This window comes from Pseudophryne corroboree, chromosome 1 (genome assembly GCF_028390025.1).
Source record: "Pseudophryne corroboree isolate aPseCor3 chromosome 1, aPseCor3.hap2, whole genome shotgun sequence".
NCBI lineage: Eukaryota > Metazoa > Chordata > Amphibia > Anura > Myobatrachidae > Pseudophryne > Pseudophryne corroboree.
The window spans coordinates 209,081,493-209,106,270 of NC_086444.1; the positions used below are offsets into that span (position 1 = coordinate 209,081,493).

Below are 24,778 nucleotides of genomic sequence, written 5' to 3' on the forward strand. Positions count from 1 at the left end.
AAAGTAGTCATTGCCAGTATAAATAATAACTATAGCTCCGGCGCCATTGGAGGGGACGGAGCTAACTCAGCGGGACCAGAGGCATTTTGGCGCCTTCCTCTGCTTACTGCAGCCGTGGACAGCACACACAGCACTTCCTGACTCCTCAGACACGCTGGAAATCTGGTACAGGGTGTTGCAAAGGGGGAGAGACGCTATTGTACACTATCTGGGTCCTCTACAGGACAGAATTTATTAGTGTTTACTGTGATAAAGTTGGCTGACAGCCTCACTGGGGCTGTACAGCTAGCGGTGTGCTGGTGTCCTTCTCTCTGTGTCTCCTCTCACATACAGTAGGGCAGGCTTGCAATATATTACTGTCTATGTGTATGTGATTGTGCTTACTGTGAAACATGGGTAAACACAAGCTGTGCAGTGTCTGCCACACCAGATTCTCTCCATTATCATCTGATTCTGTTTCATGTGAACAATGCAGCCAATCTTCACAAATTAGTGAAGGGGCTGGGGGAGAGGGTCCAGAGCCCCACTGGTTAGGGGCTCTTAAAACTATGATGTCTGATATGTCATCCCAACTCACTGCTAATGTGCAGAAAACTCAGCTACTACAACAAGCTGTTGCACATTTAGCTGCTCAGTCCCCCTCCGCTCATACAGGACTACAAAGGCGTGGGTTACTTGCTCTGCTATCTGAGACAGATGAGGATAGACAGGAGGATTGGGAGGACTTGGACCCCATTAGTTGGGATCATGATTCTGCTCAGGGTATTGAACCCCCTAATTTTAGCTATATGGGACGTGTTAAAGCTCCCTCTAGAGGACACTGCGTCACAGCAGTCATTTTTCTTTACACAAAACAAGCCTAATGTCACTTTCCCTGATTCTGCAGAGTTAGATGACCTATTCAAGCAAGCTTGGAAAAATCCAGACATGAAATTCCAAGTGTCCAAAAAGTTTTTGTGTACTTTCCCATTTGCTCCTGATGGTTGGAAATTTTGGGAGGAACCCTCAGGGGTTGATGTATCAGTCTCCCGACTGTCCAAAAAGGTGGTGCTGCCTGCCCCGGGCTCCTTTACCATAAAGGATCCTGGGGATAGGAAAATAGAGACTAAACTCAAATCTATTTACATGGCAGCAGGTGTATCGCAAAGGCCAGTTATTGTGGGTTGCTGGATGACCCATGACATTCATTCATGGGCCACTAAAATTCATGAAGGCCTCTTCGGGGCTATGCCCTTGGTTACTATGGTGACCCTCCTAAAGCACATTCAGGACACTACACGTGTCCTCTGTGATTCGCTCAAGGAATTTGTGATTGCGTCAGTGGATAGCGGAAGCGGAATCCAAACGTAGTGTGGAATCCCTCCCCTTTTCAGGGGATTGGCTCTTTGGGGTTGATTTGGATACCTGGATTTCCAAAGTTACGGCTGAGAAATCCACGTTTCTCCCCTCTGGGTCCCCGCCGGCGAGACGCTCTCATACCCGGGGCCGTCTGTACAGTCCTTTAGGTCTCACAGATTTCGATCTAAGGCCAGAGGTGCCTCCAGTGCAGCTAGAGGCACCAGAGGTAAGTCAAGAAAACCTGCAAGCACCAGCTCTCAGGAACAGACCACCAGTTCTGTTTCCGCTAAGACCTCAGCATGATGGTGCCCACCCACCCCCAGGGGATCTCGAGGTGGGAGCTCGACTGCGTCACTTCAGCCGAGTCTGGGAGGCTTCCTGCCAGGATACCTGGGTCAGGGATCTAGTATCTCAAGGCTAAAAACTGCAGTTCGACAGTACTCCTCCCCAACGATTTTTCAAATCAAGCTTACCAGCGTTGGAGGATGTACAGGTTACGTTGCAACAGCCCATCCTAAAGTTGGTCCAGTCCCACGTTGTTGTTCCAGTTCCAATACCACAACGTGGCAAGGGTTATTACTCCAACCTGTTTGTGGTACTAAAACCGGACGGTTCAGTAAGACCCATTCTGAATCTGAAGTTCTTGAATCCTTACTTGAAGGTGTTCAAGTTCAAAATGGAATCATTGAGAATAGTGATTGCGGACCTGGAAGAACAGGAATTCATAGTCTCCTTGGATATCAAGGATGCCTACCTCCATATTCCGATTTGGCCGCCCCATCAGGCGTACCTGCGGTTTCCCCTGCTGGACAATCATTACCAATTCCAGGCACTGCCCTTCGGCCTGTCCACAGCTCCGAGTGTGTTCACAAAGGTGATGGTGGAGATGATGTTCCAGCTCCGGGTCCAGGGAGTCAATATTGGTGGTCATTCCGAGTTGATCGCTCGCTAGCTGTTTTTGGCAGCATTGCACACGCTAAGCCGCCGCCCTCTGGGAGTGTATCTTAGCAGAAGTGCGAACGAAAGATTAGCAGTTCTGATATTAAATATTTCCCTGCAGTTTCTGAGTAGCTCCAGACCTACTCCTAGATTGCGATCACCTCAGTCCGTTTAGTTCCTGGTTTGACGTCACAAACACGCCCTGCGTTCGGCCAGCCACTCCCCCGTTTCTCCAGCCACTCCTGCGTTTTAGCCTGACACGCCTGCGTTTTTAGCACACTCCCGGAAAACGGTCAGTTTCCGCCCAGAAACACCCACTTCCTGTCAATCACTCACCGATCAGCAGAGCGACAGAAAAGCGTAGCTCGAACCTGTGTAAAATTGCATAGTTTTGTGTGAAAATACTTAGGGCGTGCGCCCTGCGGACCATACGCATGCACAGAATCGCCCATTTTTTTGCCTGTTCGCTATTCTGCTAAAAACGGCAGCGAGCGAAAAACTCTGAATGACCACCATTGTCCCTTACCTTGACGATCTTCTGATCAAAGCAAGATCCAGGGAGCTTTTGTTGCTCCATATCGACCGCACTATCCAACTTCTGTCACACCATGGGTGGATCCTCAACTTGCAGAAGTCCCACCTGGAGCCGACTCAGCGACTCCTGTTCCTGTGGATGTTGCTGGATACTGTGGCCCAGACGGTGTTCCTACCAGAGGACAAGGCGAGAACGCTTCAGGAGATGGTCCGCATGGCACTCCGACCTGCTCGAGTGTCCATCCATCTTTGCATAAGATTGTTTGGGAAGATGGTCGCCTCATACGAGGCGATCCAATATGGAAGGTTCCATGCCAGAACTTTTCAGCTGGATCTCCTGACCAAATGGTCCGGATCACATCTTCAGATGCACCGGATGATACAGCTGTCGCCTCAGTCCAGGATTTCCCTCCTGTGGTGGCTGCAGTCCTCCAATCTACTGGAGGGCCGGAGTTTCGGGATTCAGGATTGGACCCTCCTCACGACGGATGTGAGTCTAAGAGGATGGGAAGCTGTCACCCAAGGGGCACAGTTCCAGGGCAGGTGATCAGCCCACGAAAGTCTCCTTCCGATCAACATTCTGGAACTCTCCTCTGCTCAAGTATCGGGTGATCCAGGTTCAGTTGGACAAAGACACAGCAGTGGCTTACATCAGTTGGCAAGGGGGGACAAAAATCAGAGCCTGCATGCGAGAGGTGTCAAAGATACTCCTCTGTTCGCAAAGAAATGCAAGCGCAATGTCCGCAATCTTCATTCCGGGAGTAGACAACTGGGAAGCGGACTTCCTGAGTTGTCACGTAGCATGTCATATGCAGATACAGAAGGGGGCGTTTCTGGGTGTCAACTGACCGTTTTCAGGGAGTGTCTGAAAAACCGCAGGCGTGGCTGGGCGGGTGTATGACGTCAAATCCGGACACGAATAGGCTGAAGTGATCGCAAGCACTGAGTAGGTTCAGAGCTACTCCGAAACGACACAAACAGTTTTTGCAGAGCTCGGCTGCACATGCGTTCGCACTTCTGCTAAGCTAAAATACACTCCCCAGTGGGCGGCGGCATAGCGTTTGCATGGCTATTAAAACTAGCTAGCGAGTGATCAACTCGGAATGACCCCCTTGGTCTTTTACTATGACAGAGCGGAGCTCTGTACCAGACAGCAGTTCCTGCCGAAGGTTGTCTCTGCGTTTCATCTGAAGCAACCTATTGTGGTTCCATCAAGTTCTGGCTCTTCTGCTCCTCCAGAGGCGTTGGATGCAGTGCGAGCCTTGAAGATCTATATCAAGCGAACGGCTCAGATCAGAAAGACAGATTCTTTGATCGTGCTCTATGATGCGCAGAAAAAGGGTTGTCCTGCCTCAAAGCAGTCCATTGCTCGTTGGCTTAGACTAACTATCCAACAGGCCTATGTGTCAGCAGCCTTACATGTTCCTAAGTCTCTAAAAGCCCACTCTACAAGATCAGTGGGCTCTTCATGGGCGGCTGCCCGTGGAGTCTCTGCCTTACAACTCTGCTGTGGAGAGGAGAGGAGCCAGCACACCCAGTGAAGAAATTTAAAGTGCACTGGCTCCTTTGGACCCCGTCTATACCCCATCGTACTAGATTCCCCAATATCTCTTATGGACTACGAGAAAAGTATCTACCGGTAGGTAATTAATATCCTAGTTTTAGCGCTTACTCCTGTTTACACTCTGTTTTCTTCTTTGTATCCTCACAAGTGCATGTAAAAAAGAAGGGTGATCGGTTCGGTTTATACAAAAACTGAACATACTCGAACTTATGGGATCCGAGTAGAACAGAGTCGCGGCTCGGATCACTTTTGGGGATCCGAGTAGACCGAATCCCTAGTCAAGTCTTCTCTCGAGTTCGGAACTCAGATTTAAAAATCAAATCTCAGATTTTGGATTGCATGCAAGTCCATCCTGCGTGATGTCAGGTGCCAGACCACTCAGGAGTAGGGAGGCCAATCCCGGGATCGGGATCGGCGGGATCCCGGGATTTAGGCCCAAAAACGGCCGGGATTCAATCCCGGGATTGGAAGCTCCAATCCCGGGGATTGAGGGATCAGCGTTGAGCGTCCTCAGGACGTCAGACGCTGCCTGGCTCCCTCCTCCCGTCTCCCCCTGCGCAGCGTGACCTGTGCTGTCAGCAGCCTCAGAGCCGTAAAGTACTGCGGACTTCACCCGCCGCCTCCTCCCGGCTCCCCAGCACTCACCCACCGGATCCTCCTCACCTGCTACCTCGCTGTGCAGGTTTGTAGGATTTTTTTATGTCTGCAGGGCGGACAGGGAGGGGCGGGGCGACGGCCAGACACAGTCTAAAGCCAATCCCGGGTATCCCGGGAATCCCGGGATTGACCATTTTTCAATCCCGATACCCGGGATTGAAAAAATGGCCCGGGATTGGCTTCCCTACTCAGGAGTACGATACTACACACTGGAGTCCTTTTAGAAATAGGAGATGTGCCTTTTTTCAAAAAAAGGGATATACTGTAGGTTCCCACGTTTCCAATAGTTAGATATAGAAAAAAAAGGAAATATGGCTTTTTATTTTCTTTGTTTCCTCTTAAATATGTGTCTATAGAATGAACTGTTGGCTGTAAAATCATGTGCAGAATCCCCTCCAAACCAGAGATTCCACCATAGATAATATTATGTGGAAATAAATAGAAATTCTTCAAGTGCATTATTGCTTTAAAAAAAAAAAATGAATGTAAATACAGAATGTAAATATGCAACAAAATGCATGCATGACTGCTTTCAACACAAATGGGGCAAAATCTGTTTACCAGAGGAAAAGCACCAGTGAATTGGTACTCTATAGCATAAGACAGATAAAAGCGTGTTCTGGAACACCATGCTGGTAACCGTTCCAATGGAAAGGGAGACCTCACTCTTGTTTAGTAAGCACAGTTCCTGTGCTGTGTGTGACCTCCAACACGTTTCTACTTCAAATGAGTCTTTATCAAGGTGTGAATTAGCTGTCCCCATAGCATACTTATATACACACATGAATAAACAATAATACTTACAGCTGTCATTAAGTGATTATCATCTGTGGATTCAAATGGGGTGATCTATTGCCGTGTGCGCCGTAACATGCGGCTCCTAACCAGAAACTAGAAGTGTGGACTAGAGTCCACAGACCGGATAGCTATAAGGGGAGATGTACTAAGCCTTGGAGAGAGATAAAGTGGTTGGAGAAAAGCCAATCGGCTCCTAACTGCCATGTTGCAGGCTGTGTTTGAAAAATGACATGAGCTGGTTGGTTGGTACTTATATCTCTCCACTTTACCACTCTCGATGGCTTAGTACATTTGCCCCCTAGTGTAGTGAAAGAATGTCCTAAACTGGAAATGACGTGCAAGTGTCAGCATTTATCTGTTGTTTGACCAAAAGGCCTTGTCTTCTCTTCCTGCTACAAGACAGATCAATATTAGGCCTCTAAGTATTTATTGTAGTACAGTATGTTATGGTCTGATAATGTTATTATAACTAAGGTGGCTAATTGTTACTTCCCTTGCATTGATAGAAAAAAGATGCAAAATCAACTTCGATGTCCCAGGCTGCTCCCACAGAGCCTAGCTCTACGGTAAGAACAGTGATGTATTTGGTTTTACATGAACAATAGATAAATGGTGACCTTGTCTGTAACCTTCACCTCTCAGCCTGGCACACCAACCACTTCCCCCAGGGAGCACATCTCTGGGTGAGAGAAGTGATTGTAATAAAGCTTTGGGTCAACATTAGTGACCTTGCCAGTTTTTCTGTTGCAGGTTTATTATCTGGTATAATTATCTGGAAAACAAGAGGTGGTGAAGTATGACGATAGCAGGCAGAGATGTGCGCAATTTGGATAATACTACCTATTATTTACAATGCAGTAATGTCACAGGCATTATACACGTGTTACGGATTGAGTTACGACAGTAGACCATGGGAACTAAATCTCCATACCATATATGTTTGCTAGTCCAGTCATTTGATGGATTTAATTATTTATTCTTTGTTTTATTTTTATTATTGTTTGCATACAAGATGAAATTTACATTTGGATATTTACAGTATAATTGTTGTATACACATTGCATTATTTATGGCAAAATACAAGTTATTTTGCAGGAAAACAGTGACAGCCTCTATGCAAAGGCAAGGTGTATCAGTGAGCCGTATCTCATAGAGTATTGATGTGCGCAGCCGAGCATGCTGGGGAACCCTGCTTGTCTGGATAACATTAATTTTTTAGGAGCTTTTAAGACCATTTCATTTGGAGCGTGAACAACTCCTTCAATCCTTTTATTTCTCCAAGTTTCTGTATAGTAATTTATCACCAGTCTCCATTTTTATATATAAATCATTTGAGCGCATTTATTGTGGTGAGTCCGTTGCACTAGTGAGGGGACCCCATGGCGGCCCTATCACAATCACACAGCCCACATTACACACACTTCTAAATGGAGAAAAGAGCAGCAGCTGGGGCAGTAATCTGCAGAGCAAACTATTAAAATTTATATTTTGTCCAAAAAAAGTGTCAGATAATTTATCACAAACACGGTTAGTGTATTATGGAAACCCTATTACTGTATATAAGGGGAAACAATGAAGGGGCCTATGCAGATTGCCCCTTTAAAAAAAGTCAGAGATTGGCCGGCATCCCACACCTCTGGCGACCTCAGACTCCATTACATCCCACCACAGATCTAAAATAAACCACAGATCTAAATTTTTATTTTTTTAATGCACATAGGTCACTTTGGTTGCTACCTTCCTCTTGCACTTTTATCCTAACTTCCTACAGATGCCACTTTCCGGGGGGTGTGACTGATGCCACCACTCGGGGCACAAGGCCAAGAACACCCATTTACACCCCGCAAGCTGTTAATGGGTGTTCGTGGCCTTATGACCAATCATTGTCCTGCTTCCCCGTCGCTGCTTGTGTGATGTAATGATGTGTAATGTGTGCTGCACAGTGCGCCTGAATCCTGCTACCACGCTCTTCATGTGTAATTACATTACTTACTGCTTTTGGTATTAGCAGACAATAGATAATACAAAAATATGGTAAGATGATAAAACAATGGGCAGCACTTACCTCTCCCCTGCATTGGGCATGGGCATGTCTGACTGAACCTGCAATTTTCCTGCTCTAGATGTGGACTCATGTAGCCTTTGCACAATTCCGTTCCTACAAATCACGCCGAGTCTCTTTATTCTCGTTAGATTGTTCTGTCTTTTTACTCTGACACTCATGAGTGACTTGTGTCCTGTGTAATTACCAGCCAGTACTTGCAAATAACATCTCTGTGCTGCACCATTGGCAGGACAGCTAGCGACACGTGACAGTCACAAAGCTCTGTTGTGATACCTCAGACACTGATCTTATTGTCTTTGTACCATGTATTTTGTTAGGCATTATCAGAGGATGCTTTAGACCAGCTTTTGGGCACTCTTGACTCGGGGCCCCCAGTGAATGTGCCAGAATCCCCCCAGTATACCGGTCCGGAAATAACAGTAAGACCTCTCATACTCTTTTCCAACCACTACATTTTCTGAAGTGTTTTTGGTGGTACCTGCCTTTTTTCTATTGAGACTATTGAAGGTTTCTGTTTATATGCTGGAAGTTTGTGTGACTTTTGTATAAAGATGCACATTCACGCCCACATGTAAATGACCTACATTTAACTTCATCCATTCTGCGATGTATAGTTATTTTGTGAGTACAAAATTAACATTAGACACAGATATTTAAACTAGTGCCCCTTTTTTTTTTTTTTACCAGGAAACTATTACACCTTCATACCTGGAAGAACTTGGTAAGAGAGACAGCACAATTCCCCCAGAATACAGACACTTGTTGGATGTGAGTATACTACTATATTTTCTAGATCCTTTTATTAATATTGTTTTTTAATTAAAAATGTAAATAGCCTGTAAAACCATCAGGAATACTGTGTTCAGCCTCCCTCTGCTCTTATCATCTTGTGCATAGTTATGTGAGAAGCTGTTGGGTTAGCATCACTCAGAAACAGGCTGGAAGGCCCGTCTCTCTTGCTGTGTTTTACACCTGAATAGGGGAAGGCTGGGATTGCGAGCCCTACAATCAAGGATTGCCCGATTTCTGCATTGTATGACAGCCATGTACTGTTTGCGATTAGCAGTTATCTCACCTTAAACCCACAAGACTCCCATCACTGGAGCCCGACAACGTAGTAAAGACCAGGAGGTTTATTTCTGAAGCATTGGGTTGTAATATCCAGCCCTTCTGATCGTATTTATGCCTGATATTTAAAAGGGAATTGCTTTTACTACCAAGACCTAGCCGTATTAAAGCTTTGCCCTTTTAAATATCCTGTATAAACACAATCAGAGGCACCGAGTTTTACAACCCGACGCTTCGTAAATAAACCCTGCTCTGGGAAAAGCTCTATCTTGTGATTTTAGTTTCATTAGTTGGTCTCACAAGAAGTAGCAGCAGAATGCAGTAATGGGAATAGACAATGTAGGTAGGCAGCAGAGATTCTTGAACTGGCTGAATGTGTTTGAGCTTAAATTGATACAGTACATGTTAATTGGTTTTTTGCTTTACTGAAACTTCATCGGTAATATTTACAATTGACAGGTTTTTTTTTATTAATATAAACATATTATTTAAATAGTGTTTCCAAATAATTAAATGTAAAAATACAATTTTTAACCTCATGAATGGTGAATGCAATCTACAAATGGCAGATGTCGCCTACTAATTTTGAACCAAGATCTCTATCTCTTGATGATTGTATAAAGTCGTGATCTTTGAAACTGAAACACAATTGAATTTTTTAACTGGTTTAAAATTTTTCATGCATCTCTATCCATGTAAATAATAATTACCTGTCAGAGGGGAGCAGAGGTTACTGCCAGGGCCATGTTAATGTATAGGCACACGGGGCAGCTGCCCAGAGCCCCACGATTCATGGGGCCTTTGAACAGGGGTGGGCTGGTGCCTCTGGAGCTTCTTGTATGGCAGGTAAAGAATGAACGAATGCTGCCCGACTGCTCTGATTGTGAATTACACACAATCAGAGCAGCCAGGCAGCACGCTCTACATGCCTCCCAGGCTGCAGCCAGACAGTGAATGTCTTTAAGCATGCTGATTGGTGAATGGCAGGAGCTATCCACCAGTCAGAGTGCTGACAGCTATTCACGTAGAGAGAGAGCGGGACCACAGGAGAGGTAAGTGATGATGATGATATTATTATTTTTTTTAATTATTATTTTCTGCTGCGGGGTACACTGGGCTCCACAAGGATAGACATAGGGGTGTAGAGTAGGATCTTGATCCGAAGCACCAACAGGCTCAAAAGCTTTGACCTTCTTCCCATGATGCATAGCGCCGCCTCCTATATCACCCCACCTCCGTGCACAGGAGCTCGGTTTGTAGTTGGTGCTTGCAGTGCAAGCATGTGACAGGAAGAGCTGCTCACAGCAGCTCTAGAAACAGCTTTTTCCGAGGAAAAAAGAAGACTACAAGGGCACAGATTGTGCTGGATGTCAGTAGACATTGCCTGCTGCAGCTCCATCTCTCCCCCAACGGCGCTGGCGGTGGACACTGTGGCAGTACAGGCGATCCCACTTGATCACCAGGGCATGGTTGCAGGTCAGGTTTCCTCTCTCAACCTTTTTTACAAGTAGCCCGCAGTACCCGGTGGTTTTGCCAGCAGAGGGGATAAGGCTTAGACCTGGAGCCCCAGCCCCAGGGTGCCATTTCCCGCAAATGTTCCTGCCCTGGAGCTGCATATCTGTCTCTCCCTCACTCCCTGGCAGTGTCTGCGGCGCCATTATCCCTCAGCTCACTGTTCCTGGGAATGCTTGGGCAAATCCACCTATGTAAAGCCGCCTGGTTGTCAGTGCTGTGATTTTACAAGACACTTAAGTATTCTACCTACCTTTTTTAGTCAGTGTTAGTTAAGAAAGAGTGCACTTAGTCAGGGTTTTCTAGTACAATTACCCTGTGATATACATCCAGTTCTTACTGTGTACTGTTATATCTATTGTTATATAGCTGTGTAAGCTAGTCCAGTGCAGTATTATTGTTAGTAATAACCTCTGCATTGTACAGACTGTGACTATTTGTGTATGCATTTGATAGCTGAGTGGTGTCCATTTCGTGTCTTTCACTCAACCTGCTATCCCTATATTCTATAACCTGAGGGGGCTTGGTGCGTCAGGTTTTATCTAATATAGGATTTTCACAAAGATATACTGTATTACGTATTTTTCTCTGGGATTTAGTCTCCATATCTCTCCTTTATCTCTGCTGGCGCTGACTACACTGCGCAGGGGTTTGGGCTAGAGGTATTGTGCTGCTGACAAATTGTACTGTGTTACCTGATACTGCAAGTTATATCATGTCTGCTTCTGAGGGTAACGGTTCTGGGGCTGAACACACTGCCGGTGTTGCTGAAGCCGGAGATACCTATGAGGAGAATATAGCAGCTTTGTGCTCTGGTTCTAGGGGCTCCTTGCCCCCCAGTGGGACGGTGGCAACGGGGGCAAATAATGACCCGCCGTGGGCCACTTTTTCCACGCTTCTGCATACGCTAGTTCATAAACTAACACCCCCTATGGGATCCCCAATGCCGGTGCAACCGTTTGTGGTCCCTGCAGCTAACCCGCCGTGGGCGGACGATTTATCTGCTCAAATAAAGAAGTTGAACCAGTCCCTGACTACTAAAAAGTCTGACCGGCGCTCGCCTACGTCCAAGTGGTCCTCTAAGCGAGCGCTTGTCTCCTCACAATCCACTGCTGTCACTGACACCTCGTCGGATGAAGACGGCACTTACACTGACCCCACAGGTTCTGACTCAGATACGGCTGATGGGGAGGGTGGTTCACATGTGGATGTTCCTGATCTTTTGGAGGCTATTAAGTTGATTTTACAGTTTACGGATGATCCCGAGCTATCCGTTCCTCCTAAGAAACCAGATAGGTTCAAGCGTCAGAAGGTGATTAAACAAGTTTTACCTCACTCTGACCACCTAATTGATATACGTCAGGAACCCTGGGAAAACCTGGGTACGAAGTTTGTGCCTCAAAAGAAGATGCTGGCTCGCCATCCCCTCGCGCCGGAGCTGTCTAAGAATTGGGAAACGCCTCCTCCAGTGGACTCACATGTGGCTAGGATGGTGGTTTCCTCGGCTCTACCGGTCACCACCGTCACGTCTCTAAAAGAGCCTACGGATAAACGTGTGGAGGGTTGTCTGAAAGCGATTTACACCCTCACGGGTGCTGCACAAGGGCCCACTATTGCAGCTACTTGGGCTGCAGAGGCCATTGAAGCATGGGCCTTGGAGTTAGTTGCTGAAATCTCCTCTGACCATGCTAGACAATGCTTGTCTTATATTGTCACAGCTTCTCATTGTATTAAAGAGGCGGCTTCCGATGCTGGTATCCTGGCAGCCAAGGCCTCTACTACGTCAGTCCTGGCTCGCCGGATATTGTGGCTGAGATCCTGGTCTGTGGATCTGGACTCTAGAAAAACCCTGGAGGTACACCCTTTTAAGGGAGATATTCTGTTTGGGGAGGATTTAAATAAGATTGTGGCTGACTTGGCTACTGCCAAAACTGCCTGACTGCCAAGTACTGCTCCTTCTGTGTCGAAGGCTAAAGGTACTTCCTTTCGCCCCTTTCGTCCTTCAGGTAAAGCAAAAGGTCAGGCGTACAACAAGCAGTCCCGCACTTCCAAACCTGGTGAGCCTAAGCCCAAAAGAGCCTGGGCGGCCCGTCAGCCAGCTTCCAAGACAGATAAGCCTGCCGCGGATCCCAGGGTGGGGGGCCGGCTTCTAGGGTATACCCAGGAATGGTTGAAGACCACTTCAGATGCCTGGGTACGGGAAGTCGTCACTCGAGGTTACGCCATAGCCTTCAAAAACCGACCCCCTCATCGATTTTGCCAGACAGATGTCCCGTTAGACAAGACAAAGGCAAACACTCTACATTCGGTGGTACAGACCCTCCTGGATACAGGAGTCGTAGTACAGGTTCCTCTTGCGCAGAAGGGCCGGGGGTACTATTCTCCACTGTTTCTAGTCCCGAAACCAAATGGGTCCTCCCGGCCCATTCTCAACCTCAAGTCATTGAACAGGTTTGTGAAGGTTTCCAAGTTCCGGATGGAAACCCTTCGCTCTATAGTTCTGGTCTTGGAACCTGGGGACTTCATGGTCTCCCTGGATATACAGGATGCTTACCTGCATATTCCTATAGCAGTGTCTCATCAGCAATACCTGAGATTTGCGATTGGCAACTGCCATTACCAGTTTTGGGCGTTACCTTTTGGTTTAACAACGGCTCCGCGAGTCTTTACAAAAGTCATGGTGGTGATGACGGTGGTACTCCGCCGTCAAGGGGTCAGGTTACTGCCGTATTTGGACGACTTGTTAATCCTGGCAAATTCCCCAGAACTTCTCCTGCGTCCTCTAGATGTGACGGTCCGGTTTCTGCAAGCCCACGGGTGGCTCATCAACTGGAAGAAGTCATCCCTGATCCCTACTCAGAGCATGGTGCATCTGGGAGCACTACTGGACACTCACAACCAGCGGTTGTTCCTGTCTCAGGAGAAAGTCCTGAAACTTCAGGACAGGATTCGTTGCTTCCTATCTCGTCCGCAAGTGTCGATACATTCGGCGATGCAGGTGCTGGGCCCCATGGTGTCAGCATTCGACATGGTGGAGTACGCTCAATTTCGCTATCGCCCTCTCCAGAGGCTGATTCTAGCCAAATGGGACGGCCTGCCTCATTGGATCAGGTCTCAAATGATCTCATTGACCCCGGAGGTCCGTCTGTCGCTGCTCTGGTGGCTCCGGGACCAGCAACTGTGCAGGGGCCATCCGTTCTGGATATCCGACAGGGTCCTGTTGACGACAGATGCCAGTCTAAGAGGTTGGGGCGCGGTGCTGGAGCAACACTCCCTTCAGGGGCGGTGGACCAAGGAGGAGTCCCTCCTCTCGATCAATATTCTGGAGTTGCGGGCGGTCTTCAATGCCTTGAACCTAGCCCAGCATTTAATTCAGAACCGTCCTGTTCAAGTACAGTCGGACAACGCCACCACAGTGGCTTACATAAATCATCAAGGCGGCACTCGAAGCCGCCTAGCAATGAAGGAAGTCTCACGGATTCTACAGTGGGCAAAACGCCATCTACCGGCCATATCGGCAATATTCATTCCGGGAGTCCTGAATTGGGAAGCGGACTTTCTCAGTCGTCAGGACGTGCATGCCGGTGAGTGGGGCCTCCATCCAGAAGTGTTTCAACTCCTAGTGGAAAGGTGGGGCCTTCCAGACGTAGATCTGATGGCGTCTCGACACAATCACAAGGTTCCGGTCTTTGGAGCAAGGACAAGGGATCCTCAAGCAGCATTCGTGGATGCGCTGGCAGTACCGTGGAGGTTTCGGCTGCCGTACGTGTTCCCTCCGGTGTCACTCCGGCCCAGGGTAATTCGGAAGTTCAAGCAAGAAAAAGGAATTCTGCTTCTCATAGCTCCAGCGTGGCCCAGATGGCACTGGTTCTCAGACATGCAAGGCCTATCGTCAGAGCGTCCAATTTTACTTCTACAACGCCCAGACCTCCTCGTTCAGGGCCCCTGTGTCTACCAGGACCTAGCCCGGCTGTCTTTGACGGCGTGGCTCTTGAAGCTTCCGTCTTATGGGCTAAAGGGTTTTCTGAGGCGGTCATTCAAACTATGTTGTGGGCCCGGAAACCGGCTTCTGCTCGGATTTACTATAGGGTCTGGCATTCTTACTTTGGTGCGCATCTAACGATTATGATGCTTCCAAGTTTAGTATAGCCAACTTGTTGGCTTTTCTTCAGCAGGGCCTGGACTTAGGCCTGCGTCTGGCCTCCCTCAAGGTTCAAATATCTGCCTTGTCGGTGTTGTTTCAGAGAAAATTGCGACCTTACCTGATGTGCATACCTTTACTCAGGGTGTGTTGCGTATCCAACCTCCCTATGTCCCGCCTGTGGCTCCTTGGGACTTGTCGGTGGTTTTGGGGGCGTTACAAGAGTCTCCGTTTGAACCTCTTGGTTCAGCTGATCTTAAGTGGCTTTCCCTTAAGGTGGTGTTTCTGCTGGCTATTGCTTCAGCTAGAAGAGTGTCGGATTTGGGTGCCTTGTCCTGTAGTTCCCCATATCTGATATTTCACCGTGATCGGGCGGTTCTTAGGACTCGTCCCGGCTATCTACCTAAGGTGGTTTCTTCGTTCCACCTTAATCAGATTGTAGTTCCGGCACTTGTTTCTCCTGATCTGTCTCCCAAAGAGCAGTCTTTGGATGTGGTACGGGCCCTCCGTATCTTTGTGAAGAGAACTGCTCCTATTAGGAAATCTGATTCTCTTTTTGTTGTGTTTGGGTTTCTCAAACGGGGCTGGCCTGCTCACAAGCAAATTCTGGCCAGATGGATTAGAATGGTGATTGCACATGCTTATGTGAAGGCTGGTCTCTCTGCTCCTGATCACATTAAGGCCCATTCTACTCGGTCTGTTGGACCTTCTTGGGCGGCCCAACATGGTGCGACCCTTGAACAAGCAAGGCGACTACGTGGTCCTCTGTGAACACGTTCATAAGGTTCTATGCCTTCGATACTGCCGCTTCCCAGGATGCTTCCTTTGGACGCAGGGCTCTTGTGCCCGCTACAGTGCGTCCCCTCCCATAAGGAACTGCTTTAGGACATCCCCTATGTCTATCCTTGTGGAACCCAGTGTACCCTGCAGCAGAAAACGAGTTTTATGGTAAGAACTTACCTTTGTTAAAACTCTTTCTGCGAGGTACACTGGGCTCCACAAGGCGCCCACCCTGACGCACTTAGCTTCTTTGGGTTGGTATGGCATTAGCCGCTAACACTTCTCCTGTCGTGAGAGTGTGGTGTTTGTGGCAACTGGCAGTTGCCGTCTCTTTTACTTGCTACTGCATTGGGCTGGTTAACAAAACTGAGCTCCTGTGCACGGAGGCGGGGTGATATAGGAGGCGGCGCTATGAATTTTGGGAAGAAGGTCAAAGCTTTTGAGCCTGTTGGTGCTTCAGATCAAGATCCTACTCTACACCCCTATGTCTATCCTTGTGGAGCCCAGTGTACCTCGCAGAAAGAGTTTTAACAAAGGTAAGTTCTTACCATAAAACTCGTTATTCCTGTGAATGGGAGAGTAGGGACCCCCATTGCATTGCTTGCCTAGGCTTTGGTTATTGCTAGAAGTAGCCAATGTTATCTGTGCTTTAAATACTGTCTGTGAAAGAACAGGCGATGGTTTGTTCGGCTGTTTAGAGGCAGTGCCAGAGTGCGTCCTATTGCCTGATTGGGGCTAGCTGAAATAGGACAGATGTACTTGTGCTGTTGTGACAGCTTTTGAGTATCAGTAATGGCACCCTTAATCACCCCTACTTTGTGCATTTTGCCTCACAGCCCCAGGGTGCACAAATAATGCACAATACAAGCCTACCGTATATATGTACAGTCATTTTGTGCACACTGCATATTGCCAGTGCACCTCGCTGGAACATGGAATGTAAATGAATTGATCCGGAGTTGCTTATTGCCAGAGTGAGCACATATGGAGTTAGCATATATAAATCTTATAAATGAATGAGCTTGCCAGCTATTGGGAAGAAGGCAGGTCAGGTGTCTGTTTAAGGTACTGTAGTATGGGTGGGTTGGTTGGTTGGTTGGTTGGTTTATTTAAAATCACATTAATTTAAAAATAAACAAAGTCTTAATAGATTTAATATAGATGATTTTCGAAAATGCAGACTTCCATGGGTATATGAAATTATGTCAATCTACAGTATTGATTTAAAAAAGATTTACAAATGCTACTTAGTAATACTATGTACTGTATTTGTCAGGGTAAAGATCATGGTACACCCATACCTCCAGCTCCCGTCGTACAACCACAGGTAAAGTATCTCCAGCATACAGTAAATCTGAATTTGTCCAGATGTTTTGTTTAGTGTATATTTGAAATATCTGACCTTTTTTTGAGAGGGAACCAATTGCCAATTAGCTTTCTCTCTGTAATACAGTGTAGACCTTACAAGCAGCGGTCAGAGTGGCGTGGTTACAGTGTAGTCTGGTCCTGTGTTGGATGTAGGCCCGTTATAGTGGAGTCATATACACCTATCAGTAGTACTTTGTGATGCGTACCATTCAGTATATGGGCTTAAATACACTTTTTATCTTGCATCCTTCAGCCAATGAGTGAAGATGATTTTTTAGATGAATTCTCAAAGGATTTCGACTCTTCACCTTGTCCTCCCATCCAGACAGCTCCTGCTGTAGGACTCAAGGTAGGTATATGCTAGAGTAATGTTTATTGCATATGTTTACACTGCAATTCTCCGCAACACCCCTGCAATCCCCCCACAATGTTTATCAGTGACTGGAGGCACCCTGGAGATTTCTGAACTTTCTGGAAAACCGTTTTCTGAAGATCTCCAACCTTCCTATCGCTGCTGTACTGTTTTAGCCCTCAGTGTATTGATTTATCTGTTAAATACTACGTAATACCTTTACATGATGTACATATTACTGAATTAATATTTTCATGTGGTTTTTTTTTTGTTTGTTTTTTTAAGGACACTGCACAAGATAAAGAAGTTAAACCTGACATATTGGTTCCGTCTTCCGCATCATCTGTTCAGGCTTCCGGAGCACCTTCTGTACGTAAATCCATTTTCTAGCATTGCCTGACATCATAGGGCCAGATGCAAACCTGCCAAAACCATAGGAATCCATTATATCTAGTGATAAACAAGAAATGCCTGTATGTATACAGTGGCTAGCGCTAGTCACTGTAATTCCCAGCTTAGTGTCCCATGCAGAAGATGTCGGCGTTGAGCATTGGCCTGCGGTAACCTCTTTTGCATTATATAATAGATGTAAATACACCCTAACAATTCCTGGCGTCTCCCTCCCATCAATACCTTTTGAAATTTGATATCTACAGTAGTAGAAAAATGATTTAGTATTATATGACATGGACTTTCCGTCACTGCAAGTCACCATGCTGCACATACAGGTATTGGTTATCCTATAGGCTTATTTTTTTAAATGACTAGCAGTTAACTTGTGCATTCTGTTTTCTGTGTGAGTGTGTGATACACATCCTAGTCTAACTAGTGCTTGATTAGAATTTACTGTAAGTATTTATACAGTAACTGTATTATTTTGTCGGGTCAATCCTATAAGCAACTATGAGGATGTTGCCATTGCAATGGCATAGAAATGTCGGCAAGGATACTGCAACTCGCCCCTCTCGAGGCTCGACTTCACCCTGGACTTGCAGATATTTGTACGCAGCCCTATGGGACGGCAAAGAATAATCTGTGAGTCCAGAAGTACTTCCAGTGTGAAGAGGGAAGTGGCAGTTTATTGGATTGACCTCTGTGTGTATTAAGAAAAGGAAATGTTATGTTGCAGAGAGAGAATCTGGTTTCTCTCAGTACATGTATTTTTTTTTTATATATGATTGGGTGCTGACAAGCCCGGCAGTCCAGTAAGGTGACATTGCTGTACAGGGTTGGACTGTCCCACAGGGCTACAGGGGGAAACTCCCAGTGGGCCCTACTGCCTGGGGGTTCCCACCCCCTCCTCTAGGGATCAGGTTCCAGACTGTGCTGTTATTAATCTAGTACATTATCATGCATGCACTAGAGTATTTACTGTATATTACTGTATATATTTATCAAGGGTCCAAACCCATTTAAAATGGTTAGGCAAACCAATGTGGCGGCTGGGCATACCACCATTAGAGACTGGCCACACCCCTAAACATGTGCCCCTACCACTGCATTCCCCGGTGGGCCCTACATACCCCAGTCTGACACTGTTGCTGTACATTTACAGTGTGAAAGGTGGAAAATTGAAGCTGGACCGGCTTCTATTCTGCAGGCTGCTCCTGCACTGCCCAGTCTATACTGCAGGTTTAGCGTTAGCTTATGATGCATGCTGGAGCAGAGACAGGTAATAAACAGTACATGTGATGTACTGATCGTCGCAAGCCGCTCACTAAACCGTAATACCCAACCAGTCTGTTTATCCCACTTGTGCTAGACTGACTACAAGCTCATTGCTTGCACAGTTTTATGTTCTTGTGATTTCTAATTTAATTTTTCTCTTCCATGATGTAGGCTGCTATGGAGGATGCTTTAGATGAATTAATGGGTACTTTGGAAGGCCCAGAGTTCAATGTACCAGAATCTCCCCGTTTCACAGGCCCAGAAGTGACGGTAACTTTATATAATTTCTGTTTCTCCTATTTATTTGTCCAAGAAATAGATCTGTCATCTGAATGAGCAGATCCCTGACTGGTTTGGCCATACTGCCAGAACACTTGTGGCCCCTGCAGTGCTGTTGGGTGACGGGTATCTTCTATACAGATTGCAACGTTCTGCTGGTCATGACAACTTCTCTGATGAGTTTCTATCAGTATGCTGGGTTAGCTGGTGGGTTTGGCCTCAGATGCTCAGCAATGTTGGCCAGTGCTGTATTACATATACATATTGCCCCAGGTCAGGGGTGTGGCACAAAACGTTGATATCTAGAATGTGGACATGGTCTGAATGTCAACGTTGAGAATAGTGTCATTTTTCAGCTCCAGCCTGTGACATGACAGTTTGGAGCTGATTGGTTGCACAAGCTAGGTACACACTTATGCGATTATACTTGAGATGTGATTCTTCTTACAATTACACTTACAATTGAAAGTCCAGATGAACATGCGGATTCATACCTACACCCTTTTCCAATCTACCATGAGATCTGTGATCCAACTCCTCTCTTGAAACCATCTGCTGAAAAGGACTTGACTGCAGTAGCAGTAGCAGAAGTATTGGAGAGAATAGTTAATGGGGCGTACACACTTCCAGGTCTGTCCCACATCCCATATTAGTACGCCCATAAAATCAGATCTTCAGGTGCGATCAGTTTTCTTCTATCTTCACACCTGCGATCATGTTTTAAGATAGTTCATGAACGGGACGGGAAATCGGAAAATCTGCCTGATGATTGTGTACCTAGCTTAAGACAGAGGATTGCTCTGTACTGTTTCTGCCCTATGCTCGAGCTCTTAGTAAGTAGACAGTATTAGGCAATGCATATCTGGGAGGGTGGAATGGTCATTTTATTCTTTTGAAATAAACTATTTTCCAATTTAGCGCTACTTGTCACACCCTTCTGTTCCAAAAAGGTTGAAGCCTTGTGTAATGCATATTTTACAAATTTAGATAAGAAAAATAAAACAAAGCTGGAAAATATTTGCTCATCTTCTTCCATTGGTTGTAGACAATGTCTGTACAAAACTGAATTTACTAATTTTTTTTTTTTATATTTATTTAAAATGTAGTCAAAATTATTCTGACACAATACATTTATGTTGCCAGGTTTTTAGGATTTTTCTTACTGTCCGTTACATGCCATTACTGACTAATCATACTGGTGCTGCATGGCCAGCAGAGACACTGACTATAGGTGTCACCAATGTCCCACCCAATTGTAGGAAAGTCACAGCAACCACCAGGTTCCTTCCTGCAAGGAAGCACCTGGAACGGTTTACTTCTATGTTGGGGTCTGTAGGTGCAATAGCACCTCCTTGATGGTTACTGTGGCTGGATGGATCCACCTGCCCGCTTACTGTTCATCAGGACTGCTGATTAGTGAGCAGAGCAGGTCTCGATACAGAACAGCCATGGGATGGAGGGACAGCCCCCTAGTGAGCTGGGCAGGGCCCAGGTACATTTCAGGGACTTGGTCTAATTGTGGGAGGCATGGCCACACACCCTTAGAAAAAAAATATATAAAAAATGTGTGTTGAACAGGGGGGCACTGTGAACCCCTCAGCTAAGGGCGAATCGGGGATAAGGGTGGTGATCATATACTGTATGTGTGTGGCAACATCACTGAGCAGCAGTAATCACTGGCTTTTGTCACTGAACACCCCGGATAACTCCTTTCCGGATAGTGTGTCCGATTACCGCACATCCGTTCCTAGATCAAACCAGAAAAAGAATACGGATCACTGTTTTTTTACCACTGCTTTCTGGTTGCAGGAAACCAGCACAGCGACACATATTGAAGAACTTGGCGACAGAGATAGCTCAATCCCACCGGAATATAGGCACCTGCTAGATGTGAGTGGGAGAGTCCAGCATTCCACGCAGTTTATTTTATTATGGCTGTAGGTAAACACTTTATGCTTTGGTTTTTTTCAGGGAAAAGTAGATGGTAAAGAGGTGCCTCCACCGCCTGCAGAAAAGGTAAATCCATTTTATTTTTCAGTTAATGAATTGAACACAAAAATTATAAATTAAGAAGTTTACATATTAACATTGTTATTTCTACTAATGCTGAGTAACTGCTATCATACCTCGTAATCCCGATACATGCTCACAGCTGGTTGCTGAGCCACTCACTTCACACTGCAGCGAGCTACACTCACAGGGAGGGGAGCGCAGCCTAAGAAGGCCTCAGGTGGAATCTGCTGGTCACCGTGGGCCTGATTCTGATTTGGATTTAAGCAAAAAGAAAAAGCAAGTAACTTTTGTATGTGGAGCAAAACACTGTTGCAATGCAAGAGGAGCAAATACATTTATATTTTTTCAGTGCAGGGTAAATACTGGCTGCTTTTGCATGTAGCCTACAAATGTAGACAGCTTTATTTTTACACTGCAATTTATATTTCAGTTTGGATACATCCCACCGAAATCTTAACTCTCTCTGCACGTTACATCTGCTCCCCCTGCAGTGCAACATGATTTTGCCCAGGTGCACAGCTTTTGTTTTTGCTTTAGTTCCACATCAGAATCGGGCCCTGTGCGGACGGCATTGCTGGCATGGTACTCTGCACTCTGTAGTCTACTGTTGATATGCTTTGTTTCAGTACTGTCACCAGGGAATAAGAGCCCTTAATGTGTGCAGCACTGTGACAGAGCAATACCTTATCCATTACACATGTGGATGTTACAATAACTACAGTTTTTTACTGTAATCTGTCATTTATATTTATATCTATACCGAGAAAAGAAGCATACTTGAACACTTATGTGTAATATTGTTTGATTATTAAATGAGGTTACATGTTTGTTTCAGCCCATGAGTGATAGTGAACTGGTGGATGAGTTTGCTAAAGACTTCACTTGTCCCCAGTCCCCACCTGTACAGCAGACACCTCCTATCAAACAAAAAGTAAGTGACTATGACTAGTATCCAGGAGGTGGAAGGGAGGGGTGGGTTCACAGTACTGGGACCTGGGCATGCCACATAGTGCAGCCACACCCCAAAAGTTGTTGTGGTTACACCCCCATTTTCTCCCCCCTTCATCTTCAAAGGGGGAGCTAAACTTTCAAAGTGATGTGGCCCCACTTTCCCAGAACCATGGGCACGCTTCCTTGTATGGGATCCTGCAAATTCTCATAATCTCCCTGGTAATAGCACCAGTTGTTACTGAACAAATAATAGGGGAGCACATTAGAATGAACATTTGTATTACTATAAATTACTACTAATAAGTACTTGCTCAGTTGTTTGTTTTGTATCTGTCTCCTAAGGATGCTTCTGAAGGAAAAAAGTCAGAAAGGGATGATTTAGTGGTTAGTGCCGCCTCATCAGCTGTCCAGGCTGCCCCCGCACCATCTGTAAGTAACAAAAACTCTTCCAAATATGCTATCATTTACTTATTGTAACTGATATATGCTGAACACATTCTTGTAGGTTCCGGCAGACCTGTTACCTACACATCTGCATCATGTATTACAGTTATTGTATGTTCCAGCTACAGTATATAGTGCCTTCTACCTGTTGTCACAGCGTGCTGGACACCTGTGCTCACTTACTGCTCTTGCAGCTCTCCACCCAGCAGTTAGCACAGGTGCCCGTGGCTCCCTTAGAGACATGCACATTCCTCTGAGGAAGATTTAAAGGGACAGACACATTTGGTGTGAGTTTTGAATCTCCTCCTCCCTAAAAAAGGGAGCCTCTGAGCAGAAGCTCTGTTACCTCACTGCAGCGTTCAGTGCTTCCCAATGTTCTGCCTGTGTGTCTAGTTCCCGATTCCTACCTACCCTGTGCTCCCGTTCCTTGTTCCTGCCTTCCCTGTGCATCCTAATGTCTGATCCCTGACTCCATACCTGATCCTCCAGCTCTGACCCTCTCTGTTGTCAGTCGTCTCCATGTTTATACACCTCATGGTGAATTCCTATACCAGCTCCAGTGAATACCAGCCCCGTGCTAAGAAACCCATACAGAGGGCTGTAACGTGCGTGTAGGGTACAGCGAAGCCCAAACCTCCTTGCATGGTCCTGGTGAACACCACCGACACATTAGACTCTCCGCCTCTGATATGGGTCTGAGCCATTTCCGAAGTACAGGTCAGCACTCATTATACATCCTTGAGCTGCGATACCCTTAACTTTTTATACTGTACGTCTGCGGAAATAGAACATATGAAATATTCATGGGCACTGAACAGTACAGAGACTAATGGCATCTCCCAAACTAGGAGCTTTGATGGTCTTTGCATTATCATGTGAAAATAGTACCCAGGATCTGTAGCCCACAGGACAGCCCACATCACCTCTAATTTAGTGTTTAATTATAGCAAAGTGTAAGGCAAACAGTGAGATATGCATTTATAGCTGGATTCCAGATAGATGACGAATAAGCTACAAGAGCTACCTATACCTTGTGAATAAATGTGATATGTGTAACTCTGTGTTTGGTTTGTTGTACATGATGAAAAATGTGTATGAACACTTGTATTATGTTATACTGTGAGTGTGAGGAATGTCTGCAGCGATGGTAACTCACTGTTGATGCACTCTATATTAAGCCGATCCTTTCTGAATCATTATCCTTGTCTTGAATAACAGAGTAAGAAAGACTGTAAAAAGTCAGAAAAGGATGGTTTAGCAGTTAGCGCCACCTCATCAGCTGTCCAGGCTGCCCCCGCACCTCCTGTAAGTAGCAAAACTTCTTCCAAATATGCTATCTTATACTATCATTTACTTACTGCAACATGCTAGGTTCCAGCAGACCTGTTACCTACACATCTGCTTCTTGGGCCGGATGTAATGGCTTGCGAGACTGCCGTTTGCTGCTTAAAAAAAGTACGAGTTCAGCTGGAGTCTCGGAGCTCCGGCCATCTCGCAAGCCATTACATCCGGCCCCATATGTTACAGTTACTGCATGTTCCAGCTATATATTGTATAATTTTACCTTCTGTACATATGATCTATATTTATGGATGATGAGCAGCACAGAGACTAATGACATCTGCCATAAGCATCACACTAGGAGTTTTTGCGCTCGCAGTGCTGCGGGCACGGTGGCTACGTGCGCCACGCTATCTATTCTCCCTTCAGGGGCGTTGTGGACCCCCTAGAGGGAGAAAAGCTGTCGGTATGCCAGCGGTCGGGATTCCGGCGCCGGTATGCTGGTCGTCGGGAGCCCGGCCGCCGGCAAACTGAAGACCAGCCATGTGTTCACCTAGTGCATAATAAGGCGTACTCCCGCTTCAGTTAGTGTCTCCGGGCAAATGTTCTTCCAACAATACTCTATTTTTGTTATTTATGTTCTCTATTTTTGTTATGTATTTACTGTAATGCTAAGTTTGTCTCCCTGTACTGTCCTTTGTACGGCGCTGCGAAACACTTGTGGCGCCATATAAATAAAATGTAATAATAATAATAACAATGTTTTCACATGCCAGGCCTAGCTGTAAATGCTTACAGATGTGTCCTCCTACATCTTGCCACACATCTTGCCTCCTACAATACGCCACACAGCGGGAGATGCCTGACGTCAGTGTGCTGACAGGTGGCCTGCAACTCGTTAGTGTCGGGGGGTGTCTTTTTTGCCAAAAATGCGTCGCTATGTGAATAAGATGCACAAGCAGAGTCTGCTGATTAAAATAATATGCAGCATGCTTATATTCTGTGTGACTGCTGCTGTAACTGCAT

General features: G+C 46.1%; 1 protein-coding gene across 7 annotated transcripts in view; it reads left to right on the forward strand.

Annotated features, from left to right (window-relative positions):
* CAST (calpastatin) overlaps window positions 1-24,778 on the forward strand; it is a 358,547-nt gene that overhangs the window by 316,767 nt on the left and 17,002 nt on the right. For all 7 annotated transcript variants that reach the window (XM_063964046.1, XM_063964049.1, XM_063964052.1 and 4 more), the window contains 12 exons: window positions 6,337-6,396; window positions 8,213-8,314; window positions 8,583-8,663; window positions 16,673-16,723; window positions 17,018-17,113; window positions 17,402-17,485; window positions 18,956-19,054; window positions 20,873-20,953; window positions 21,035-21,079; window positions 21,912-22,007; window positions 22,370-22,456; window positions 23,690-23,776. In XM_063964046.1, coding sequence (XP_063820116.1) covers window positions 6,337-6,396; window positions 8,213-8,314; window positions 8,583-8,663; window positions 16,673-16,723; window positions 17,018-17,113; window positions 17,402-17,485; window positions 18,956-19,054; window positions 20,873-20,953; window positions 21,035-21,079; window positions 21,912-22,007; window positions 22,370-22,456; window positions 23,690-23,776 — 969 coding nt within the window. The remainder of the gene's footprint in view (window positions 1-6,336; window positions 6,397-8,212; window positions 8,315-8,582; window positions 8,664-16,672; window positions 16,724-17,017; window positions 17,114-17,401; window positions 17,486-18,955; window positions 19,055-20,872; window positions 20,954-21,034; window positions 21,080-21,911; window positions 22,008-22,369; window positions 22,457-23,689; window positions 23,777-24,778) is intronic.